The sequence below is a fragment of the Cottoperca gobio genome, chromosome 10, assembly GCF_900634415.1.
Source record: "Cottoperca gobio chromosome 10, fCotGob3.1, whole genome shotgun sequence".
NCBI lineage: Eukaryota > Metazoa > Chordata > Actinopteri > Perciformes > Bovichtidae > Cottoperca > Cottoperca gobio.
In genome coordinates this window covers 2,571,086-2,596,200 of record NC_041364.1, presented here as the reverse complement: position 1 = coordinate 2,596,200, position 25,115 = coordinate 2,571,086, and the positions used below count along the sequence as shown (strand labels likewise).

At 40.3% G+C, this 25,115-nt stretch overlaps 2 protein-coding genes across 3 annotated transcripts; one reads left to right on the top strand and one right to left on the bottom strand.

Moving 5' to 3' along the window:
* The first annotated feature begins 11,467 nt into the window (after positions 1 to 11,467).
* On the top strand, positions 11,468 to 17,244 carry LOC115014244 (C-type lectin domain family 4 member M-like). Of its 2 annotated transcripts, none has more exons than XR_003832877.1 (8): positions 11,468 to 11,519; positions 11,892 to 11,982; positions 12,105 to 12,206; positions 12,362 to 12,777; positions 13,304 to 13,736; positions 13,830 to 13,973; positions 14,093 to 14,196; positions 15,146 to 15,756. XR_003832877.1 is itself a non-coding variant. In XM_029440951.1 (8 exons), exons 2-8 carry the CDS (start codon positions 11,913 to 11,915, stop codon positions 16,796 to 16,798), a joined length of 1,401 nt encoding a protein of 466 aa, XP_029296811.1. In that variant the 5' UTR covers positions 11,468 to 11,519; positions 11,892 to 11,912; the 3' UTR covers positions 16,799 to 17,244. The 2 variants fall into 2 exon arrangements, 1 of the variants encoding a protein (XP_029296811.1); XM_029440951.1 differs by lacking the exon at positions 15,146 to 15,756 and adding an exon at positions 16,663 to 17,244 and having other exon boundaries at positions 13,834 to 13,973.
* A 2,371-nt stretch (positions 17,245 to 19,615) lies between these two features.
* LOC115014627 (CD209 antigen-like) lies at positions 19,616 to 23,423 on the bottom strand. The gene is made up of 7 exons (XM_029441631.1): positions 23,284 to 23,423; positions 22,758 to 22,838; positions 22,140 to 22,241; positions 21,640 to 21,975; positions 21,408 to 21,550; positions 21,180 to 21,283; positions 19,616 to 20,072 (listed from the first exon to the last, which is right to left on the bottom strand). The coding sequence occupies exons 2-7, from the start codon at positions 22,828 to 22,830 to the stop codon at positions 19,976 to 19,978; spliced, it is 855 nt and encodes a 284-aa protein (XP_029297491.1). The 5' UTR covers positions 22,831 to 22,838; positions 23,284 to 23,423; the 3' UTR covers positions 19,616 to 19,975.
* Positions 23,424 to 25,115: the final 1,692 nt, after the last annotated feature.

The window sequence follows — 25,115 nt, the reverse complement described above, 5'->3', positions numbered from 1 at the left end:
TATCATTCATAGGCTGGTGGATCCCTGGAGCACGGGGTTATTGAATGTGTGTTTCAAAGGGGAGGGGAATTATAAATGTACAGACTCGTATAAATCTCTCAATCCTCACTTATGTCTGCAGAGACCCTGCCCAGACATTTCTCCCAGGTGCCAGATCGTGAGCACGAATCCAAGAGGGAGGTACGGAAATGTTGCACATTTAATGTTGTTTACAAGTCGCTACTAAATCCTGATCATTGAGCCTTTAAAGTGAAGAGAACAACAAAAGGAAACAGCACGTCATCAGTGAGAAAATACTCCAAGTGGAAAGAAAAGCAGCAGAGAGCAGATCACCAGGGAGTGTGTGTGTGTGTGTGTGTGTGTGTGCGTGCGTGCATGCGTGCGTGTGTGTGTGTGTGTGTGTGTGTGTGTGTGTGTGTGTGTGTGCAGATGAACTGCTTTAAAGTGAAAGTTCTTGTCACAGTTGGATGTAACACAACTCCTAACAGTGTGACATGATGAATGCACATCTGGGGAATAAAGTATAGGATATTACAGTAAAACATTATATGTTATATAATATATATATATATATATATATATATATATATATATATATTGTGATGCGTCTTCTTGAACACATTTGTTCTCGTCATTTATGTCAGGCGGCGTGCCAGTTTCCGTACATGTTGTTCGTGCCCCTTATCCTGCGGACAGTTTGTAAATGAATTAATTTGCTTAAAACGTTTGTGAAAAACAGATATTATTTATTCATCACTTTTGATTGACACTCTGATTCAAATAATGCTGCATCCTGATTGGTGCACAGAAATGTTCCACGTCAGCTGTTTTTCCTTCTTCACACCAAAGTGAAAATAACATAAGAAGTTGTGTAATCTCATATTCTATCACTTATAGCTGATTGAGAACATAGTTTGTCAGGGTCTCTGATGACGACCTTCCTGTCAACATGTGTCATGTGATCTCCCGCTCTGTTCTGGATGTAATCCTGCCTGATACTCTCCACATATTCAAGTGAAAACCTCAAAACAAACCCTTTTTTTTTTCCACTCTGGACTCTGCGACGTGAATCACCGTCCCAGGGGAAATCTAGCCGGACAATAGTTCACATCATGCTCATCAATACACAAAGCTGTATAAAGTCATTTGTTACATCCACCGTGAAATCGCCCCGCATTCAATCTTGTAAAATCAATTCGCAAACATGAAGCGTATAGATTCCTGGGTAGCTGTGGACAGCTTCTGAGAATAAAAACACTTTTGAGTCGGCGTTGGCTTTCTTCCAGCGGTGTACTGTAGCTTTAAATGTATTATAGGTCTTTAGAAAGCAGTTTACTTTAGTGTTTTTTTCTATCACTGGTGGTAAACTGACCTATATTTGTATTTTTGAGTGACAGTCTGATGAATATTTACAATGTTCAGATAACAACTTTTCAATGGTACTTTCCATGGTTTGCACCACTAATCACAGCCTGGAAAAGAAAACATAGCCATAATTGATCTTGTCACGAAAAAGCAGCACTGAGGCTTTAATAATGCAGCGGGATTGCACATGAATTATGGTGCCTTTAATTTGATACAGAGTGATCCTTCCCTGCTCGTGTATCTGTCCAATATGGATTCTCTTCCAGCTCCCAAAGTGGATGTTTGCAGCCCACAGGGTGTTGCTGTTCTTATTAATGTGGCCAGTCCAAACAGCAGGAACGGATCCAGCTGTGATCTGACCCCCAACACATCTGTCTGACCCCGACGATCATCTCTGTTTCATCTCTGCTTCTCTGCAGGAACTCATGTGCTCCATCCGTCTCCCAACATTCACACTGCATACTTAAAACTAAAATAATAATAATATGTGAATCTGTTTTATTTTTATTTTGAAATGTCTTTGCTGTTTTAACTGCATCTTATTATTACACGCCTTGTTTTCATTATGTGTGGGCTTATTATCGTTTTAGGACATAGGTCTTCAACAGAGGGTCCGCGACCCCCAGGGGGTCCACAGAGGTACTGCAGGGGGGGTTGCACAATTGTTTGTAGATAAAGCAATCCAAAAACAAATAATTCAATATTTTGTTTTTATATAAAAATGTTTTTGCTTTGCACACTCACATTCCCGCTGTACTTCGTGAAGGGTGGCGACACACAGCTACAGTCAGAGACAGAGTGGAGGACAGAGTGGAGGACAGGAGGGGGGAGAACTACGGCCTGAAACACGTTGAAGACCCCTGTTTTAGATCAACTGTTTCATTTGTTGTTTTTAGCTGCATGTATGGAAAAGATCGCCACAATGTCCCAAAGATCTGGAAAACTTTTTTACAGTTACGTATAGTTATATCCTGACACACACACTCACACACACACACACACACACACACACACACACAAAATAAGATCAATCATCACATTATCAGAATCAGAAATTACTATAGAGGCCTTTGATATGATGCAATATGTTCAGTACTCACCCTCTCTCTCTCTCTCTCTCTCTCTCTCTCTCTCTCTCTCTCTCTCTCTCTCTGTCTGTCTGTCTCTCTCTCTTTCTCTCTCTCTCTCGCTCTCTCTTCTCTCTCTCTCTCTCTCTCTCTCTCTCTTTCTCTCACTTTCTCTCTCTCTGTCGTTCTCTCTCTCTCTCTCTCTCTCTCTCTCTCTCTCTCGCTCTCTCTCTCTCTCTCTTTCTCTCACTTTCTCTCTGTCTCTATCTCTCTCTGTGTCTCTCTCTCTCGTTCTCTCTCTCTCTCTCTCCTCTCTCTCTGTCGTTCTCTCTCTCTCTGTCTCACTGTCCTCTCTTTCTTCCTTTCCCTCTCTCCCTCCCTCTCTCTCCTCCTCTCTCTCTCTCCCTCCCTCTACCCCCCCCCCCTCTCTCCCTCACTTTGTAGACACCTAATTGGCCTCAGTGTCAGGTTTGCTCGCCCTGCTCCATGACGCCTGCCTGGTGGACATACATCAGCTCAGGATTAACGACAAATGGAGGTCAGCACATAATCACCTCTGATGAATATGGAGCAGGGCCTCTGGGTTTACATGGGAGGACTGCCAACACTGATAACGGCTCCTCCTCCAGTACCTCCTCGGGGACCCACCCGCTCTCATCTCAAGGTAGTAACTAAAAAAGAGACCGTCCCTTCATGGGGGAGGGCGGCATCGGACCTCCTTGTCTCTTAAATCATACAATAATGTTGTATATCTAAAAAAAGCCTTTGGGTATGTTCTGAAATATGATCTGTGTAAGTCAAAGTTTAAACATCAATGTGTGAGACATTAAAGACTTTATGGCACCGGGAACATGCAGTCTGCATTTAACATCTGCCTGCTTATAAAGTTTGTTTTCCTGAGCAGAGACCTCGGTCTCTAGGCCTTTTGAGGTACATTTTTATTTCTGTGATAAACTTGCAGAGACTGTTTTACCCCCACCGGCCACAAGGGGCAGCAACGGACAAGTGCCATAAAGGTTAGTTTTAGACTTCATCTGATGATAGATGTCATCATACACTCTCCTTATTGAACTTACAAACCTCCATGCTGTCGTCCACTAGGGAGCAGTTTATAAACTTGTTGAAGCCCTCTCAAGAGTACGAGTACGAGTGTTTTATATTTTCCTTTAATCATCACTGATCTGAGGTCGGATGAGACCACCAGGCACAACCACGGAACCTGAAAGAGCAGTTGTTGCCAAGGTAACAACTAATTAGAACCCTAAATAAACAACAAAGCCCGATAATGAATACATGAATATTACTCACTAAGTCATCATGAGCTCTTACGGTTGATTACTGTTTTGTTTCTGCACCAAGGCACACATTAGAAACTGTAAATTACTGTGATGATTAATGAATTAATGTACAAATAAATGTGTTTTTATGAATGAATTCATGAAGTACACTAACTCTAAAGTTCCTATTATTTATGATAATATCCCATAATAGTATTATTTTATTGAATTTCTTCATTATAATACCTTATTTTCTTGCGTGACTATCACTTATTTCTTGTTACTTACTTGTCTGAGTAGAAATATAAGTATATTATGTGTTATTAGGATACATAATTATGTTTTCTGAAAGTAATGAAATGAATAATGATCAAAAAGTGGAAGCAAATTAGAATTTCAGGAAATGAAATCTGCTGCACATTATTTGAAACATTGCACTATTTTATCACAAGACTGCACACACACACACACACATACTCACACACACACACACACACACACACACACACACACACACTCACACACACACGTCACTGTGTTGTTATTGTGTAGAGACACCAGGATCCAGAGACAAGTCTTCTCCTCGTCTCTCCTGACGTTACCTGTTCAGGTTAATCACCACGAGCAGTGCAGGGCGTGACTCCTCCAGCCTCCCTGAAGCTCAGATGGGATGCTCGGGTCACAAACTGCTGCATGACATTTTTTGGGGAGAATATTCGGAGCTATTTCCCATCGTTGACATGTTTTAGATGCTCTGCCTGGTTTGGTTTTGCGATGATATAATACTGACGAGATATTCATTATTCATTCAGGAGTCCTGGAGGTGATTAGGAAATTCAGTCCAGCCACTAAAAATAGACTCGTGTTTTCTGCGAGAGGAATCTTTCCTCTGCTCCGTAAGTGGCTGAGCTCAGTAACAGCCAAAGTCAAGAGAAATGTTGGAGCCTGACAGATCCACGTGGGAAGGTTGTATAAATAGCACGACGCATTTAAGGACATTTCGCGTGTCATTTAACGCCACTCTCGTTCCCAACTCGTCACATACGCACAGTTTCAAACACGTGGTTAATATTGTGAATTCAAACAAAACTATCAGCTTATGTTCGACTGTTGTCCCGTGTCGACCAATAATAAAAGTTTAAACATACAATATGTAAATACTATTAATATACTGTTATTGTATTATTATTAAAATTATTATTATTACTGTTATTGAGGATGTTAGTTTAAGAGATCTTAAGAGTTGAAGAGGTTAGTTTGTGTCCTACAGAGTAGGCCCGATTAGCTATCGGTTGAAACGTAAAAAGTCAAAGGGATTAACCAGTTGAAGGGCCACAGGGGCCCATTGTTGAGTTCATGCTTTCAAAATATGGCTCTGATAGTTTTCCCGGTACAGATAGGGAAACGTGGCATGATTTCCAATGCTATTTTATACAATTTGTATTCTGCCATTTCATACTATTTTTAATACTATTTACAATTTTTATTCTGCTATTTTAATGCTATTTTAATGCTATTTTAATGCTATTTTCTATTTTATTTTTAACACTTTTTAAAATAGTTTTTTAACATATATAGACACTACATAAGACAGTACACAAACTTCCGCATCCAAGACATAACAAAATGAAGTACATTAACAGTCGCACACATAACATAATTAAATGAACTACACGAACATGTGGGTAGTTTATGTAAGGAGATATACAAACATGTAGATATGAAAGGCTTCAATCCTTCTCCCAGCATAGGAACATTAATCATCTCCAAGTTGCTGACTCAGAGTGCCCTCTAGATCCGCATGTTCCAGAGAGTTAAGGAACGGGCCCCATACTTTTTTAAATAGTTCTTGTTTTCCTTTAATTGAATAGGTTATGTTCTCTAATGAGACACATGCAGACAATTCTTTTAGCCATTTACCAATACTTGGACTGTTTACATTTCTCCATGAAAGTGCTATCATACGTGTTGCCTGTAGCAGACAGAGATTTAAAGAGATTTGTTCTTTCTTCCTTATGTTGTGTTCTTGTGGGTAACACCCTAACACAAGAAGCCTGGGCTCCATGCTTAACTGCAATGATAGAATCTCTTCTATCATACATTTAACCTCCTCCCAAAACGTTCTTATCTTGGTACACTCCCAAACACAATGGATCATCATTATTGGGGGCATATATGTTAACTAGATTCAGGGTTTCTGTTAGTAGAGTACCCTGTACAATTAAGTATCTACCAGCCTTGTCCTTGATTACATTTGTTACCTGAAATGGTACCGATTTGTGAATTAACTCATAACACCCCTAGCCTGAGTAGAAAATGTTGCTGAATACACACATCCCGTCCACCTCCTCCTAATTCTAATATCATCCTTTGGCAGTAAATGTGTCTCTTGCAAAAAAAATTATTTTACATTGAAGACTTTTAACTCTGTTTGATTTTTTAAAGTTTTTGCAGGCCTCTGTAATTCCAGGAAGTAAATTTAACCTCCACACCCGGCGAACATGACCTTTGACACAGATTAGGTTAGCCACATGTACTTAAAAATAAAAAATAAATAAAAAAAACATTAAGAAACATAACACGGATGTTCCAAACCACATCCAACCCTGTGAACCTTTAACCCCTTCCCCGAATGCCTCCACCCTAATGGGCAGCCCCCCTCTCCTCATGTTGATACTTCCTCTTCCTCTTAGCTGACAGTCACTGTACTCATACAGCACGTGCTTCAGCTCGACTATACTTCTATTTTTAACCTTTGTTTTACTAACCACCATGTAATCATAAGAAGTCCCACCAAAAGTAGTTCCACCATACTTAACTAATTGGCAGTGATCTCAGGAGGAGCCAACATATATTATGCCGTAACATTACAGATTATAAAAGTGTCCAAAATAAAATAAATATGCGTTCATTCTTCAATTTCTAAACTGAAGGCTCCACATACCCTTGTCATAAAACGGCACTTACCCGTTTTGTTAAACAACCATTGCAGGGCTCATCACAAATGTAGCTGAATAGATAGTTATCAGAGACAATCCCCCTAAGAGCTGGCCTCAGTAGTACTTATTAACTCAACCTCATTTAAAACTATTGCTTTCAAGCTTGTAACTTAAATATGCCATGCAACGTTGGTGAGATACTGAGAAGTATGGTGTAAACATAAAAAATAAAATAAAAACAATCCATAAATAAGTGCTAGGTCAGGGCTAACGTAATTAGCGTCCCATGTGTGGTATCAGATCCCAATGTCTTCAACTTTATCCTCTAGCTTCGTGTTTTTAGCTTCAAGCGTGTTCACTTTTGTCACGGTCCCATCTGTATCCCTAGTGTTTTCCGGTCCATGTTTTCCCTGTCTCTTTGTGTGTGTGTGTATGTGGCAGGGGCGTGGCCAAAGACTTCAGCAGCTCATCTCATTCAACTCCAATCTGCTCACCTGTCTACAATCAACTCATCCCAGCACAGTTTATCTACCCCGGTCTTCCAGCCACTCATCGCCAGATTGTTGTTTCTACTACCCCGGATCACAGCATTACTTGTCGCTAAACTCCTGTCTACCTGTCTGTCTGCCTGCCTACCTGCCTGTCTACCTGTCTACCTGTCTGTCTGCCTGCCTGCCTGCCTGCCTACCTGCCTACCTGCCTACCTGCCTGCCTGCCTACCTGTCCTGCCTGCTGTACCAGTATTCTCTCACCATCTGCCTACTATAAAGTATTGCTTTTAATAAACTATTTAACTTTACTCCATTTCCAGAGTCTAGTGTTCTGCGCCTGGGTCTCCTCTGGACGTACCCATAACAACTTTAGCTTGCAGGGAGCTCACGTCGTCCTCGGTAGATGAGATTCTTACTTCAGCCTCTGCCATTCGTTCTGAGCATTCCCGTATCTCCTTTCTCATCCCCTCTGTTGCTGTTAGAATGCCATCAAGTCTTGTCGAAAAGTCCGACTTTAGAGGGCCTATGGCGATCAGGATTTCCTCCGAGCCTGCTTCCCACTGCCCGGCCTCGCCCCTCTCAACAGAGGTCATGGCTGGAGCAATGCTAGCGCTAGCATAACCTTCTTTAGCTTCCACGTGTAGCTTGGATGCTCTGAAGTTTTTTAGCTTAGACTGAAGTGGTTTTGGTCGTCCTTTAGCTGATTTCCCTGATGCAGCTGGCATTTAACCATCTTTTCCGTGGAATAGAAACGATGGGTTGACATAAAACGTGATTAAAATTAGAATTTAATCACTAAATTGGCGTTCAGAGAAGCTATGGAGAAGGACTTTCAGTCGGCACCATGGTGCTTCTGGAAAACCATCCGGCACCTCAGTAGGGGGAAGCGAGGAACCATCCAAGCTGTGTACAGCAAGGGTGGGACCCTGCTGACTTTGACTGAGAAGGTTATCGGCCGGTGGAAGGAGCACTTTGAGGAACTCCTGAATCCGACTAACACGCCCTCTATGGTAGAGGCAGAGCAGGAAGCTGATGGGGGATCATCGTCAATTTCCCTGATGGAAGTCACTGAGGTAGTCAAACAACTCCACAGTGGCAAAGCCGCAGGGGTTGATGAGATCCGTCCAGAAATGCTGAAGACTTTGGGTGTTGAGGGGCTGTCTTGGTTGACACGCCTCGTCAACATTGCGTGAAAGTCTGGGACAGTGCCTAGGGGTTGGCAGACCGGGGTGGTGGTTCCCCTATTTAAAAAGGGGGACCAGAGAGTGTGTGCCAACTACAGAGGGTATCACACTTCTCAGCCTCCCTGGTAAAGTCTACTCCAAGGTACTGGAAATGATGGTTCGGCCGGTAGTCGAACCTCTGATTGAAGAGGAACAATGCGGATTCCGTCCTGGTCGTGGAACAACGGACCAACTCTTCATTCTCGCAAGGATCCTGGAGGGGGCCTGCTAGTACACCCATCCGGTCTACATGTGTTTTGTGGATCTGGAGAAGGCGTATGACCGGGTCCCCCGGGTGATACTGTGGGAGGTGCTGCGGGAGTATGGAGTGAGGGGGTCACTTTTGAGGGCCATCCAATCCCTGTACGCCCAAAGCGAGAGTTGTGTCCGGATACTCGGCAGTAAGTCGGACTCGTTCCCAGTGAATGTTGGCCTCCGCCAGGGCTGCGCTTTATCACCAATCCTGTTCGTGATTTTCATGGATAGGATATCGAGGCGTAGTCGTGGAGGAGAGGGGTTGCAGTTCGGTGACCTGAGGATCTCATCGCTGCTCTTTGCAGATGATGTGGTCCTTATGGCATCATTGGTCTGTGACCTTCAGCAGTCACTGGATCGGTTCCCAGCCGAGTGTGAAGCGATTGGGATGAGGATCAGCACCTCAAAATCTGAGGCCATGGCTCTCAGCAGGAAACCAGTGGATTGCCTACTCCGGGTAGGGAATGAGCCTTTACCCCATGTTTAGGAGTTCAAGTACCTCGGGGTCTTGTGGGACGATGGAGCGAGAGATTGGCCGGAGAATCGGAGCAGCGGGGGCGGTACTACAGTCACTTTACCGCACTGTTGTGATGAAAAGAGAGCTGAGCCAGAAGGCAAAGCTCTCAATCTACTGGTCGATCTTCGTTCCTACCCTCACCTATGGTCATGAAGGCTGGGTCATGACCGAAAGAACGAGATCACCGGTACAAGTGGCCGAAATGGGTTTTCTCAGATGGGTGGCTGGCATCTCCCTTAGGAGATAGGGTGAGAAGCTCAGCCATCCGTGAGAGACTCGGAGTAGAGCCGCTGCTCCTTTATGTTGAAAGGAGCCAGTTGAGGTGATTCGGGCATCTAGTAAGGATGCCACCTGGACGCCTCCCTAGGGAGGTGTTCCAGGCACGTCCAGCAGGGAGGAGACCCCGGGGAAGACCCAGGACTCGGTGGAGAGATTATATCTCCTCACTGGCCTGGGAACGCCTCAGGATCCCCCAGTCGGAGCTGGATGTGGCCCGGAGAAGGGAAGATTGGGGTTCCTTACTGGAGCTGCTGCCCCCGCGACCCGATCCCGGATAAGCGATAGACGATGGATGGATGGATTCTGCTATTTAATTCTATTTTTAATGCTATTCTCAATTCTATTTTAATGCTATTCTTAATGCTATTTACTATTTCTATTCTGTTATTTAATGCTATTTTGAATGCTATTTTTAATGCTATTTTTAATGCTATTTTTAATGCTATTTCACATTTACATCAACACTGTGATTATTGTACTGTAAATGTTCTGAATAATTTTTTACTATTTTTTATGTTTTTGCTGTGAAGCTTATTATTATTATTATTATTATTATTGTGATTATGAGACTCTAAATTCAGTAAAAAATAGAATAAAAGTCCTAATATGTATAATCAGATTTTTCTTTGTTTACATGTTTACATTTGTTTAGTCAATTATACAATGTTGCATGATAAGATCTAGTGGATGGAGAGCCAAAGAGAGAACTTTGATGATCCCTTAACAAATGTTCATCTAGTTTATTGATCAGGTCAAAATCTTTACATACATGAGAGGGTCGAATATTAGACAAAAACTGTTATTATATAACTGTCAAAAACAAGATGATCACTGACATGATAAAAAAGTTTAATCAATATTGTGCAAACAAACACATTATACCTATATCAGTTTTTGTTTTACTTTAGCCATGAGAACATTTTGAAACATTTTATAATCACATGCAAATTCTACATTTATTGGCTTTACAGTATAAAATAAATATCTTTATACATTTTATTCTATTTTGCATTTATAAGCATTTTTTAAAAGGTAATAAATGGCTTATAACACACTTATTATGTCGTTGTTATCAGACATAAGGACATGTTTGACTATTATATATGAACTCTTCTGTGTATAAACAGTTAATAACACACTGTAAGTTGTTAAGTTGTTAAGTTAAGTTGTTTTTGTGTATAATCATATAAAGCTAAATAAAAAGGCTGTTTTTATTGTGTTTTAACCACTTATTGAATGTTTATATCATGCTGAGAAATGTTAAGGTGATCAAATAAAGTGTTATAAAGTCAGCGACTCTTTTTCTTTATCCTTGACAAAACTGCATATTTAAATTTTATTCAGAAGTTGGATAGAAAACAATCCTTAGATAGATGATTAGAGATAAACGTGAGCTGACCCGTACAAACAGACTCCATCACCTCCGATCTGGCACAGCTTTAATGTTGCACCACTGCCAGGCGAAGTCCTCTGTCTGCAGGGGGAACGATAACGATAATCCATTCACACCATTCAACAGCAACAAGGCGTGTGAACGGCATCAGTGCCAGATAACGCTCTTACAAACAAAGCCCCCGTGTAGAAACATGACTCCATCTTTTACACAATCAGGCAAAATTAATATTTGTTTAATCACTGAAGCTACTGATTTGGATATTTCCAGATTGTGTGTACTTTCATGCTTTATGTGAATCAAGCACAACAAAGCTGAGTTTGCATTTTTTAAATTTTTGCATTATGACATTATGATACACTGTCATCCATTCCTCAGTGGGAAGTGAATCCGTGGCAAAAGGGAAGACAAAGTAGAGAAGATGAAAGTGTGGAGCATGAGAGATAACTCGACCTGCCTGCTGATTTTCACTTTCCCATTTGAATAATTTTGTCCGAAAATGACCTGAAATCTGAAGTGGAGATGTGAACTAACAGGTCAAGATCGGGTTCTTCCCGACCAATCAGAGGTCAGTTTGAGTCAAACATTCGATGACAAGGCAAAAGGAGCATCCTGTTTTCTGCTCAATAAATATCGCGTTTATTTTTTGCTGTTTATTCAGCTGCAGCATGTTGATGTGAACGCAGTCTTGAGTTCTTCTTCTCAGATCAAAGGTATATGCATGTTTCTCTCTTAGATTATTGAGTATTATACTGTGAGTAAATGTTTGCCGATTCTGCTCACTCTTCACTTTTACTCTAGTTTTATTTTAAGTGCTCGTATATATTATTATTTTCGTAAAGTTAAATTATCTCATAAAAATCTTAATTTTGTGCACGGATGTTGGCTCGATACCTGCAAATTATTTAAAGGCTTCACGCTACCAGCAATGTTTGTACTAATTAAGCAGGAGTTTCATCCGTACTTGTTAATATAACCCTGATACTGATATAAATACTGATTTAAAACGTCTGAAGGAGTACATTTTTATGTCTATATAATAGTTTGTTGGTGTCTTTACATTTATAAATGTCTCCTCTATACAGGAAACACAGAACATTATCAGAATGGAGTTAATGGATATTGATGACATGTATATAAGGAAGATCCTCTCAACGGACGGCCTCATCACCGAAGGTACAGTATCATCCCAAGCTTTTATATTCGTGTTTCTAAAGATCTACGACGGCGTTTCTATTTCACGTAGAGAATCTGTCTCTTAGAAACTACTTATATCTGCTTTCTTACTTTTGATTCAGTGGACTCTCAGAGAAGAAAGCAGCCCTCCAGGTGTGTGACTGCGTGTCTCGGGTTACTGTGTGCTGTCCTGCTGGCTGGTAACGTCGCACAGTTTATCTACTGTAAGTGACTCGTTTGTCATCACTAAAAACATGAAGAAAATATTGAGTAACTGTCCGCTGGCTATTAGTATGAGAGGCACCGAGTGGTGTGGGAGATAATCCGTTCAAATCCAATAATCTAAGCAGATATTGTAAATATTCTTTGCATTTCACAGATGAGATAATCAGCCGTCTGTCAGCTGACCCAACGCAGGCCAACTACACCGTTCAAGGAGATTCACTGCAGAGCAGATACGATGCTTCCACTTTAGACAGAAAACAGCTCGAGGCCACGCTGACTAACCTGACCAAAGAAAAAGAGACGTTGCACCAAAGTTACAATTCTCTGACTGCTGAACGAGATGATTTCAAGAACAGTTTCAACAATCTGAAAAACGAGAGGGAACAGCTGCAAGCCAATTACAGCAGCCTGCAGACAGTGTCTATTACGCTCAGAGCAAACACAGATCAGCTACAGAGCAGTTACTCTTCACTGAAGAGGAGCCAGAACCAGTTGCAAAGAAGCTACAATACACTGAGTACAACTAAAAGTCAACTTCAGATCAGCTACAGTTCATTAAGTAAAGACAAGGACCAGTTGCAAAGTAGTTACAATTCTCTGCTGAGGGAAAAAGAGCAGTTGCACCAAAGTTACAATTCTCTGACTGCTGAACGAGATGATTTCAAGAACAGTTTCAACAATCTGAAAAACGAGAGGGAACAGCTTCAAGCTAGTTACAACACCTTAAAACAAGAGAGCTGATCAATTACAGACTCATCATAATAAGCTAACAGCAAGTAACGAACAGCTACAAGCCAATTACAGAAGCCTGCAAACAGAAAAAGATGAGTTACACACAGTGTTCATTACGCTCAGTGCGAACAGAGATCAGTTACAGAGCAACTACTCTTCACTGAAGAGGAGCAAGGACCAGCTGCACCAAAGTTACAATTCTCTGACTGCTGAACGAAATGATTTCAAGGCCAGCTTCAACAATCTGAAAAACGAGAGGAAACAGCTTCAAGACAATTACAGCAGCCTGCAGACAGTGTCCATTACACTCAGAGCAAACAGAGATCAGTTACAGAGCAACTACTCTTCACTGAAGAGGAGCAAGGACCAGTTGCAAAGTAGTTACACTTCTCTGCTGAGGGTAAAAGAGCAGTTGCACCAAAGTTACAATTCTCTGACTGCTGAACGAGATGATTTCAAGAACAGTTTCAACAATCTGAAAAACGAGAGGGAACAGCTTCAAGCCAATTACAGTAGCCTGCAGACAGTGTCTATTACGCTCAGAGCAAACACAGATCAGCTACAGAGCAGTTACTCTTCACTGAAGAGGAGCCAGAACCAGTTGCAAAGAAGCTACAATACACTGAGTACAACTAAAAATCAACTTCAGATCAGCTACAGTTCATTAAGTAAAGACAAGGACCAGTTGCAAAGTAGTTACAATTCTCTGCTGAGGGTAAAAGAGCAGTTGCAGACCCATTACAGCAGTTTGGCTGCAGTTAAAGATCAGTTAGGAAAGGAGATTGCCACATTAAGAGGTGAGATGTTCCTCATAGAAGTTTACTTATTTTAGTAAACAGTTACAGTTTTCAGTTATTTTATATTCTTTGCCTTTTTGTGACAATTTGCAGCCAGGCCCGTGTCAGACAGACTGGAGGAGGTTCGGCGACAGCTGTTACATCGTTTCAACTGTGAAGAAAAACTGGGAGTCGAGCAGACAAAACTGCATCGCATGGAGAGCAGAGCTGGTCATCATAAACAGCCTTATTGAACAGGTGAGAGTGATAGAAAACACAAAGAAAGGTTGAACTGGGGAAACATGTGACCGAGAATGAATTAAACTGTTTAGCATCTTTATGTTTTAATCCTTCCTGTCTTCTCTGTGTGTCAACAGGAGTTTGTCAACGGGTTAATAGACTCGATACTATACGCCTGGATTGGCTTGAGTCTTAAAGAGGGGACCTGGAAGTGGGTGGATGGGACCCCGGTCACCTCAACGTAAGCTTTAACCGCCAGAATGTATGAACTAAAATATCTCGTAGGATCAGGACATTAGACGACACAACAATCGGCTCCATGGAGATCTCCTCCACTCAAAAATGTATATTTCTTACGTAGCCTACATGCGCCCTAAAATGTCTGGCCTTGACTTTACTGACTTGCATCTGTGGTATGTTTGTCACTAAAGAAGAGGTTTAACATTCCTCTGCTGTCTCTGCACTTCCTTAAACTCTAAGATTCAAACGTGCCCGGGGAAAACTAGATTAGGCATGTGACACATACGGAAACCGTTTAATACGCAAACACAAAAGCGGCGAAGAAACCTGAAACCTCCAGCGAAGAGCGAGAGATACCGTTAGCATAGTGAAAGTAAATGTGCAGTTTTTGTACTTGCGATCGTGAGTCGGGCGCTTGGTGCAGTTACTCAACCGAGCGCAAGCTGTGCTGGGAGCGGCTGTGGCTCTGGAGGTTCACGTAGAGTGGGTCGTCCACTAATCGCAAAATCGATGGTTTGATCCCGGCTCCTTCAGTGCGCATGTCAAAGTGTCCTTGTGCAAGACACTGAACCCCGGAGGCATAGCCACAGGTGTGTGAGTGTGTGTGAATGAGCATTAGATTACATGAGGAGCAGTTTGGCACCTTGTCGTAAGAGTGTGAATGGGTTAATGTTAGCATGTCGTGTGAAAGCGCTTTGAGTTGTCTAGAAAAGTTCATTTACCGTCCGACACTCAATCAGGAGGTGATGTCAAACGGAGTGAATGTGTTTCAAAACATGCAGGTTTAGTGATGGGGCCCACGATACTCTACATAGTGCTACTTCTAACCAAATGAGACTTAAATCATAAGAACAATTGGGAAAGAATCCTTTCAATCACAGTCAGTACAGTACAGGTCTGAAACAAAAGCTGGTTGCTCTAAAAAGCATTTGTGTTCTCTTGTCTGTCAGGTACTGGACGAAAAATCAACCCAACAACGCGAATGGGGATCAGGACTGTGGAGAAGTTTTGCAAAGTGCAAGTTCGGGAGAGAAGGGATGGAATGATGAACGCTGTTCTGCCGATCAACACTTTATCTGCGAGCAATAAGATCACCAAAGTCTGTACATCATTACCAGGACCATTTCAGAGTTGTGACACGATTGGGAGAATATTATAAGTGAAGAACAAGGACGTGGGACAGAAGGTCAGGACTGAACTTCCACGCTTCATGCTCGAGAGCCACAATGTCCCAGACTTTAGATTTTTCTCCGTTACTGATTGATTTGATGTTCCAGAACCAAACTTTATGACTTGTGTTTTAACACGATTCATTCCCTATATTTATGGATCTGTCTTTTTTGGAGGTCGGTTGTATAAGTATGATTTTTGAAGATAATAAAATCTCTGTGAGTGATTGAAATATATACTGTGATCCATTATTCATCACTTAAGAACTGGTGAAAAAAAAGGTACTTTTCTTTCATCTTTGAAAACGTGAAAAAGGTTTTTTGAAGAAAAAAGAATAACATTTTAATAAGAAAGATGTTTATTAAAAACTTATTTTTCTCACTGATGAAAACGTAAAAAATGTTTCACCTCTTCTTAAATCATAAACACAGGAGAGAAAAGTATTTAGATGTCATGATCGTGATTTTTGAATATCCTGTTTTATTTTGAAGTGTTCAGTGTTGACTTATGTCATGTCATGTACTTCCTGTCTGTGTGTTTCCACTCTGTGATTGTTGATTTGTTCCTCCTGTGTCCGTTCACCTTGCCCTTGTGTTTTAGCTTGTCTCCCCAGCTGTGTCTCGTTCCCTCGTTTAGTGTCTGTGTATATATCCCTGTCTGTCCAGTGTTCCTTATCAGATCATCATCCATGTGTCACCCTTGTTTGTTGATGGTTCCTCGTGTCATCCTAGTTTGTCTTTTCACTTTACTTTTTACCTTTTGTATTTTTGTTATTTTGTAAGCTTTTTGAGTAAAGCCCTCTTTTGTGTCTGCCGTCTTGCATTTGAGTCCTCACCTTTTCCCCACCGTGACATTAGATCAGACTCGGATCACTAGAATATTTATTTCCTCGCTTTCTGTGTTTTCCCTTAAAAAAAAGACAAGACTTTTGGCAAAAACACTAAAGTTCGAGGGGATAGAAGATTTTAAAATGTGAAGAATAAAATAACCGTGGGGAAGAGGTTAGAAAACTATAACTACCTTTCAAAACTACTTCTACTTAAGAATTAAGAGTTAAATCAGAATCCCCTAGAAAAATAAGGGGGGGGGGGGGACTGTTGGAGCTCCGGTGCGAGTGCTGTCGAAGACAATTGATAAAAAATAAAAAAATGAAAAGTTGGATAATTTCCCACGCCACACCTGACGATCTCTCACGGCAATGTTTCACGCAGCACAGTGGTTGAGAATCACTGCTCTATGCAAATGAAGGAGAACTTAATAAATAAATAGCATTTACGTCTGTTGTGTTGTACATCAGGTTCTGGCAGGACGGGCAGCCCAACAGCTACCTAGGGAACCAGGACTGTGGACAAACTGTGCAAAAGGCATCGGGAGCGGGAGAGTGGAACGATGTCCGCTGTTATTTTGGGAAGAACTGGGTCTGTGAGAAATAACAACGGTTTGCACAGTTAATGATGGCGTGTGGATCTAATGCACATCTCCACCAAACTGATTCTACTGTCAACCTCACACATTCATTCACAGACACTGTAGTCTCATAATATCCTGCATCTGCTGCAGCTTCTACGCTCTAGAACACACACTGTGTATCAATCCGCACCTGAAAATAGTCCCAAACAAATAAATTATTTACTCCAGTTTTAGTAACGTTTGCTAAAAACTACAGTCAAGCCTTCTTTTGAAAAAGAAAGTGTTGAGAAACATAAATATAGTATAATTCCAGCTTTATTCTATGAAACTTGTCCATGTTAAAGGGTTGGTTGAATTAAAATCAAATATACATCTCATATTTTATAATCTTTTGGTCTTTTGCTTCATATATTTTCCAGGATCTCTGAGATTTCTGCCTCCAGACAGACACATCTTAATATGTAGACTTTGATGCAGAACATTGTTAATAATTTCACACCATTTATCTGATGATTGGTGCTTTATACAACGTGATATGAATTATTTGGTTGTGCAAAAACAGATTTTGCTATCAAAGTGTACTCTACTCTATTATTCTGTAGCCTTTGGCATAGCTTTAGATATCTTTGCAAATTGCCATCTGTGTGATTAATGAATATGCATGAAAATGAATGTATATCACAAATAATGTATGTGACAAAGCACATACATGCAGCCTTTGCATATGATATTAATAATTTACTGTATCACTCTGTAATGAATAAATTAATTGTAATCTCTTTGTTTTCCCAAAGAAATTTGCGGTTGTGTGTGTTTGATGTGTGTGTTTGATGTGTGTGTGCAGTTAGCTGCTCAAATTAATTATTAAACTTTTCACTGGGTACTGAAGTGGTAACTTTATACGGTATGTTTACAGTCGTTTCAACCACACACATTAAAGAAACATGACATATGTGCTGGGAATGTCTCTCTTTATTTTAATTAAAATGAATTCCACCAGCCCCTGGGAGCAGAACTTGAATCTTGCAAAAAAAAGAAATCCAATCATGTTGAAGACATTCATATCTGGAGGAACAGTACAATTAGTTTAAAGCTGTCTGTGCTTTAGATGTGCAAGGATGGAAATTTAAATGAAATCCTGGTGTTGTGCATGTACACTTTCCAGCCTCCAGTTAAAAGTCTTCTTTCCTTGTATATCCCTCCACTGTTTGTGCAGGTACAAGTTTACTTTAACATGTTTTATACGTCCTTTCAGTTTGCTACTGTGTTGCTATGTACTGTAAAGTAACCTATTTGTTTAAATGCATTAGGTCACAAGCAACACTTAACTGTTTTAAAAATCTTTTTTCTGCTCTGAGTCTAACCAGACCAACATGTCTGGTTGAGGCTCCTTGATCTTTTATTTTTAGTCAGACCCGGGGGGGGGAACCCCATCTCACCACCCGACCACAGAAGGTTTGGATTGGACTCTTCTCTGGGGGGAATGAAAGGGCTTAGTCCAATTAATGGTTGAGATGCCCCCTTCAAGAGCAGCCGCACTCAATGCAACCGCCACCACACCCAAAATGAGCCACATGCCAGAGCATGGTGTCTCTGCCCGCTAAATGCATCTGCCCCATACGCTGCTCACATGTTAGGGATCCTGAAACGTGCTTCTTCTGATGCTGTGTTATGTAACGCAGTATGCTGTGGCTGTAGAGGGGCATCGTAAAGACTCGCTTTGTGTTGGTGCATTATTGTCATCTGTTGCAGCAAGGATGACAAGCGGAGGTGCACGCAGAAGCAGCAACACCTGCATGATATGATGCAATCCAATGCAACACCTCTGCAACACATGCTACCCATCATACTTTGTGTTCCGCGTCTGCAGATCTTCATCAAAGAGCCACTGATTTAATTATTTTTGGAAGTTGAAGTAGTTTTGAAAGAGATTTTCAACCTCTTCCCCGGCGGTTATTTTATTCTTCACATTTTAAAATCTTCTATCCCCTCGTACTTTGTCTTTTTTTTAAAGGGAAAACACAGAAAGCGAGGAAATAAATATTCTAGTGATCCGAGTCTGATCTAAATATTTTTCTCTCCTGTGTTTATGATTTAAGAAAGAGGTAAAAAATGTTTGACAGCATTCTCTAAGTTCTGCAATTTATGTTTTCAACTTAGAGAAAAATAAGTTTTTAATAAACATTTGTTCTTATTAAAATTTTATTTGTTATTCTGCAAAAAAACCTTTTCACGTTTTTAAAGATGAAAGAAAAGTAAGAAGTTAACAAAAAGAGGGCTTTATTCAAAAAGCTTACAAAATAACAAAAATACAAAAGGTAAAAAGTAAACTGAAAAGACAAACCAGGATGGCACGAGGCGCACGAGGCACAAACAAGGGTGACACATGGATGACTATCTGATAAGGAACACTGGACAGACAGGGATATATACACAGACACTAAACGAGGGAACGAGACACAGCTGGGGAGACAAGCTAAAACACAAGGGCAAGGTGAACGGACACAGGAGGAACAAATCAACAATCACAGAGTGGAAACACACAGACAGGAAGTACATGACATGACATAAGTCAACACTGAACACTTCAAAATAAAACAGGATATTCAAAAATCACGATCATGACATCTAAATACTTTTCTCTCCTGTGTTTATGATTTAAGAAGAGGTGAAACATTTTTTACGTTTTCATCAGTGAGAAAAAGAAGTTTTTAATAAACATCTTTCTTATTAAAATGTTATTCTTTTTTCTTCAAAAAACCTTTTTCACGTTTTCAAAGATGAAAGAAAAGTACCTTTTTTTTCACCAGTTCTTAAGTGATGAATAATGGATCACAGTATATATTTCAATCACTCACAGAGATTTTATTATCTTCAAAAATCATACTTATACAACCGACCTCCAAAAAAGACAGATCCATAAATATAGGGAATGAATCGTGTTAAAATACAAGTCATAAAGTTTGGTTCTGGAACATCAAATCAATCAGTAACGGAGAAAAATCTAAAGTCTGGGACATTGTGGCTCTCGAGCATGAAGCGTGGAAGTTCAGTCCTGACCTTCTGTCCCACGTCCTTGTTCTTCACTTATAATATTCTCCCAATCGTGTCACAACTCTGAAATGGTCCTGGTAATGATGTACAGACTTTGGTGATCTTATTGCTCGCAGATAAAGTGTTGATCGGCAGAACAGCGTTCATCATTCCATCCCTTCTCTCCCGAACTTGCACTTTGCAAAACTTCTCCACAGTCCTGATTCCCCATTCGCGTTGTTGGGTTGATTTTTCATCCAGTACCTGACAGACAAGAGAACACAAATGCTTTTTAGAGCAACCAGCTTTTGTTTCAGACCTGTACTGTACTGACTGTGATTGAAAGGATTCTTTCCCAATTGTTCTTATGATTTAAGTCTCATTTGGTTAGAAGTAGCACTATGTAGAGTATCGTGGGCCCCATCACTAAACCTGCATGTTTTGAAACACATTCACTCCGTTTGACATCACCTCCTGATTGAGTGTCGGACGGTAAATGAACTTTTCTAGACAACTCAAAGCGCTTTCACACGACATGCTAACATTAACCCATTCACACTCTTACGACAAGGTGCCAAACTGCTCCTCATGTAATCTAATGCTCATTCACACACACTCACACACCTGTGGCTATGCCTCCGGGGTTCAGTGTCTTGCACAAGGACACTTTGACATGCGCACTGAAGGAGCCGGGATCAAACCATCGATTTTGCGATTAGTGGACGACCCACTCTACGTGAACCTCCAGAGCCACAGCCGCTCCCAGCACAGCTTGCGCTCGGTTGAGTAACTGCACCAAGCGCCCGACTCACGATCGCAAGTCAGATCGCGGCGCTGCGGTGCGATGAGTTTAGGCTTCATCACATGTTTGATTCAGATGTCTGTTGTGTACAAAATCGCCAACTAGCAGACAAATCAGAATGTTAAGTGTAGTTAGCATCTTTTATGTATTTAGCCAAAGTTGTTTGTTAGCTTGTAAGCCAAAAACTGCACATTTACTTTCACTATGCTAACGGTATCTCTCGCTCTTCGCTGGAGGTTTCAGGTTTCTTCGCCGCTTTTGTGTTTGCGTATTAAACGGTTTCCGTATGTGTCACATGCCTAATCTAGTTTTCCCCGGGCACGTTTGAATCTTAGAGTTTAAGGAAGTGCAGAGACAGCAGAGGAATGTTAAACCTCTTCTTTAGTGACAAACATACCACAGATGCAAGTCAGTAAAGTCAAGGCCAGACATTTTAGGGCGCATGTAGGCTACGTAAGAAATATACATTTTTGAGTGGAGGAGATCTCCATGGAGCCGATTGTTGTGTCGTCTAATGTCCTGATCCTACGAGATATTTTAGTTCATACATTCTGGCGGTTAAAGCTTACGTTGAGGTGACCGGGGTCCCATCCACCCACCTCCAGGTCCCCTCTTTAAGACTCAAGCCAATCCAGGCGTATTTGAATGAGTCTATTAACCCGTTGACAAACTCCTGTTGACACACAGAGAAGACTAGGAAGGATTAAAACATAAAGATGCTAAACAGTTTAATTCAGTCTCAGGAACATGTTTCCCCAGTTCAAGCTTTCTTTGTGTTTGTTTTCTATCACTCTCACCTGTTCAATAAGGCTGTTTATGACGACCAGATCCGCTCCCACGGCGCTGCAGTCGTCTCTGCTTGACTTCCAGTTTTTCTTCACAGTTGAGACGATGTAACAGCTGTCGTTGAACTTCCTCCAGCCGGTCTGACAGGGCATGCCTGCAAATCGAAGACGTGGAGAGGGACAACATAGGCTAAGAAAACAAAATACACTAATTATAACTGTTTACTAAATTAATTTAACTTACTTCTGATTTGAACCGCTGCCTTCACCATCTTGTTCTGGAACTGTTTGGCTATCTCAAGGCAACTTGTTGTCAAATTGATGTAATTGGTGTGTAACTGCTCTGTTTCCCCCTGCAGAGCATTATATCTGCTTTGCAATTGTTCTTTGTCTTCCCACAATGAGTTGTAGCGGGTCTGAAGGTCACTTCTGTTAGCAGTCAGCGTGTTGTAACTTTGCTGCAACTGGTTTTTCTTTTCCGTCTTGTTACTCAGTGCGGCTCCTAACTGGCTTCTCTCTGCAGACAAAGCATCGTGACTCTGCAGCTCCCCGTGAGTGTTTTCTACTGGACGGCTGGCATCTGTTCATTAAATGCAAAGAAATTAAAAATATTTGCTTCGATTTTATTTATTTTTATAGTTTTTGTCTCTGATAATCTTCAACATCACCAGGTTCCCCAAACAAAGTCCAGTTGGCAGTTGCTACATACAATATTTATATGTTTAGTGACAGCGAACCACTCACGGTAGATAAGCTGTGCGATGTTAGCAGCCAGCAGGACGGCACACAGTAACCCGAGACACACAGTCACACATCTAGAGGGCTGCTGTCTCTTCCGGGGATCCTCTAAATCAAAAAGGCAAAATAATTATTTTCCCAGCCGGCTGGAGGGGCGTGTCGGTGTGTGTCAGTGCCGATAAACACACGTCGCCTGCAGATCGTTGGTGGACTGCGTGTCGAAGTTAGTCGGTTTTAAAAAGTGAGACCCACACCAGTGTCTAACTAAACTTTTGCAGGTATCACTTCATGCAAGATTGGATTGTCTGACGTCTCCATCTGTGTAGACGGATGTTTCAAATGAATGCAAAACTAGGAGGCACCATCATGAAACCAAAAAAGTAAAGGAGAAGATGAAGTACAGAGCAGATGTGATGTAACACAAGTACATTTCAGCTGCACTTTAATGTGTAATTATCCTAAAATCATCATCTATTACTATTCTATTCCATTACTTAATAACTTTACTACAGTAAAACATTCAAATATAGTTATGATTGGTCCATTTAGTCCATTAAGTTGATGAGTTGTTTCTAATATCATCAATATTCAGTTTGTCCGTATGTGTTCAGGTCGATACTGTACCTTCGATAATCCGTTCTTCCATTGTGACGTTGTTATCTATAAATGTGTCGCCGTCCATTTTCATTAAATCCATTCGGACTCCTGTTTAGAGGAGACATCTATAGATATTGGTAAAGCCACAAATAAGCTATTATACAGACACAAGAAGTTTGTTTTTAAGATTTCTTTAGTATTCATTATTTATAATAAATAAATGACTTCTGCTTGATTAAGTGTTATATTTAGTATTGAGTCAGATTTACAGGAAAATCCTGTTTAATTAATCCAAACATTGTTGGCAACGTGAAGAAGATTATAAATTATGTGCAAGTATTGAACCAACATCTATCATTATATGTGCGTTTTGCTTTTGGAGCGTGCACGACATGAAGCTTCCGTGAGGTAATCCAAGTGTTAGGTTTTAATGAGATAATTGAATTTTACAAGAATAATAATCTGTATAAATTAGATTTAGCTGAATTTACTTACAATTTAAGTACAATATTCAACTATTCAAGCGTGAAATAGCCTTTAAATATGCACTTACCTTGGATCTGAGATCAGTTGCTGATTTATGACAAACACAGCAACAATGAATGTAAACGCAGCCTTATTTAATGTGCGGAAAACAGGATGTTCCTTTTGCCGATGCCATCAATATGTTTGACTGAAATGAAACTGTGACTGGTCTGGGAAAAAAACATCCACACTCTCAGTTCTGTTGAACAAGTGGTTTCAACTTGTATCATCTGTGGTTTCTGTTCCCTTTCCTCACAGATGAACTTCTCACTGAGGACAAAGGAGTGACCAGGATACAAGAAAAAGCCATTTTGCAAATTCCAAAGATGTTTGAATAAAGGACAGGATGTCGACCTCGCTCAGTCCGAACAATCTCACTAATGTGCAGATTACCAGAAACAAGAAGTTCACAAGAAGATAAAACGATCGGACTTTTATTATACAGTGGCTTTTCTCCATCACCTTCATCGGGACACCTTTATATAATAAAAATCAGTTATCGTTTGTTTACGTTCCATCATAACATGTAAGCAACATTTATTTGTGTTTCTTATCTGATCTACACTCAGCAGGAGGAGATACAGCTGTAGTGAGAAAAGCTGCAGAGGAACCTGACCGCAAATTCTTTTGTCAAAATGTTGTAAAATGACAGAAGCGGTTGTCAGGGTGCCATGTGGCAGACCTCCTGACTGTTTACATTTTCCTCACTGCTGCATTAGACATGGGGGGGGGACGATGACACGGGCTGTCGGGGCAGCTGCTGTGCTCTTCTTAAGTATTGATCCCTCCCTCCGTCTGGAGCACTTAGTGCCGTCTCTGTTGTAGGAAACTCTGAGTGCTGAGGACTTCTCCGGCTCTGGCAGGCTGAACTCAACTGCTTCAGAGATTAGAAAGCACCGAGCGCTGAATTAAAGGTTTGTTGGAGTTGATTTCAGGTCTTTAGGTACATGTGCCACGACAGTATATCACTGATATCACGTATGAGGAAGATTAATCACAGTATTGTTGCAGAAGAAGAATAGAGCCACTGAGATAAGCAGAACAAAAGAGATTCACACAGGCTGTTACTTGAAAGAGTTAAGAGGAAGAAAGATTCTTAACTCACGACTATAGATTCATTTAAACAATTTAGGTTGTTGTGTTTTTCTTTGTCATGTAAATTATGTTCAGTTCACATTTTTATATAAAATTATATATATATATATATATATATATATATATATTACATATATATAATATTATATTATATATATTATTTATATATATAAATATATATATATTAAGAAAAGAATACATTTATATATATATATATAAATATATAAATATATATATATATATAAATATATAAATATATAAATATATAAATATATATATAAATATATATGTATATATATATATATATATATAAATATATATGTATATATATATAAATATATATGTTTATATATAAATATATATATATATATATATATATATATATATATATATAAATATATATAATGCACCAAGCTGTTCTCAATTCTTAATCAGGAGCCAACGGGTGATCTGAATAACCTCCAGTCAACTCAGAGGGATTGTGACATTTGAGTTGTGAAATACTTAAAAAAAAGACTCCAGCAGCCAATATAAGATTACAGTCTGCATCCATGGCATTATACCTCTGTGAGGTTATACTGAGAGAAATGCTCTCATGCTAATGCTAAGCAGTTATAAAGTTGACCATTTTCATCATTTTAGTTAAGAGTGCTAGCATGCTAACATTTGCATATTAGTATATAACACACAGTGCAGCTGAGGCTGATGGGAGTTTCATAAATTTAGCAGGTAGTTGTTAATAATCCAAATATTGGACACGTTTGT

Bases quoted from the DNA above. Each gene is read 5' to 3' on its own strand.
- LOC115014244 (XM_029440951.1), top strand. From the start codon at position 11,913: ATGGAGTTAATGGATATTGATGACATGTATATAAGGAAGATCCTCTCA. The intron at 13,737-13,833 runs GTGAGATGTTCC...ATTTGCAGCCAG, and splicing joins GGAGATTGCCACATTAAGAG to GCCCGTGTCAGACAGACTGG. The intron at 13,974-14,092 runs GTGAGAGTGATA...GTGTGTCAACAG, and splicing joins TAAACAGCCTTATTGAACAG to GAGTTTGTCAACGGGTTAAT.
- LOC115014627 (XM_029441631.1), bottom strand. From the start codon at position 22,830: ATGGATTTAATGAAAATGGACGGCGACACATTTATAGATAACAACGTC. The intron at 22,242-22,757 runs GTACAGTATCGA...TTTTTGATTTAG, and splicing joins GGAAGAACGGATTATCGAAG to AGGATCCCCGGAAGAGACAG. The intron at 21,551-21,639 runs GTAAGTTAAATT...TTCGATTTGCAG, and splicing joins GGCAGCGGTTCAAATCAGAA to GCATGCCCTGTCAGACCGGC.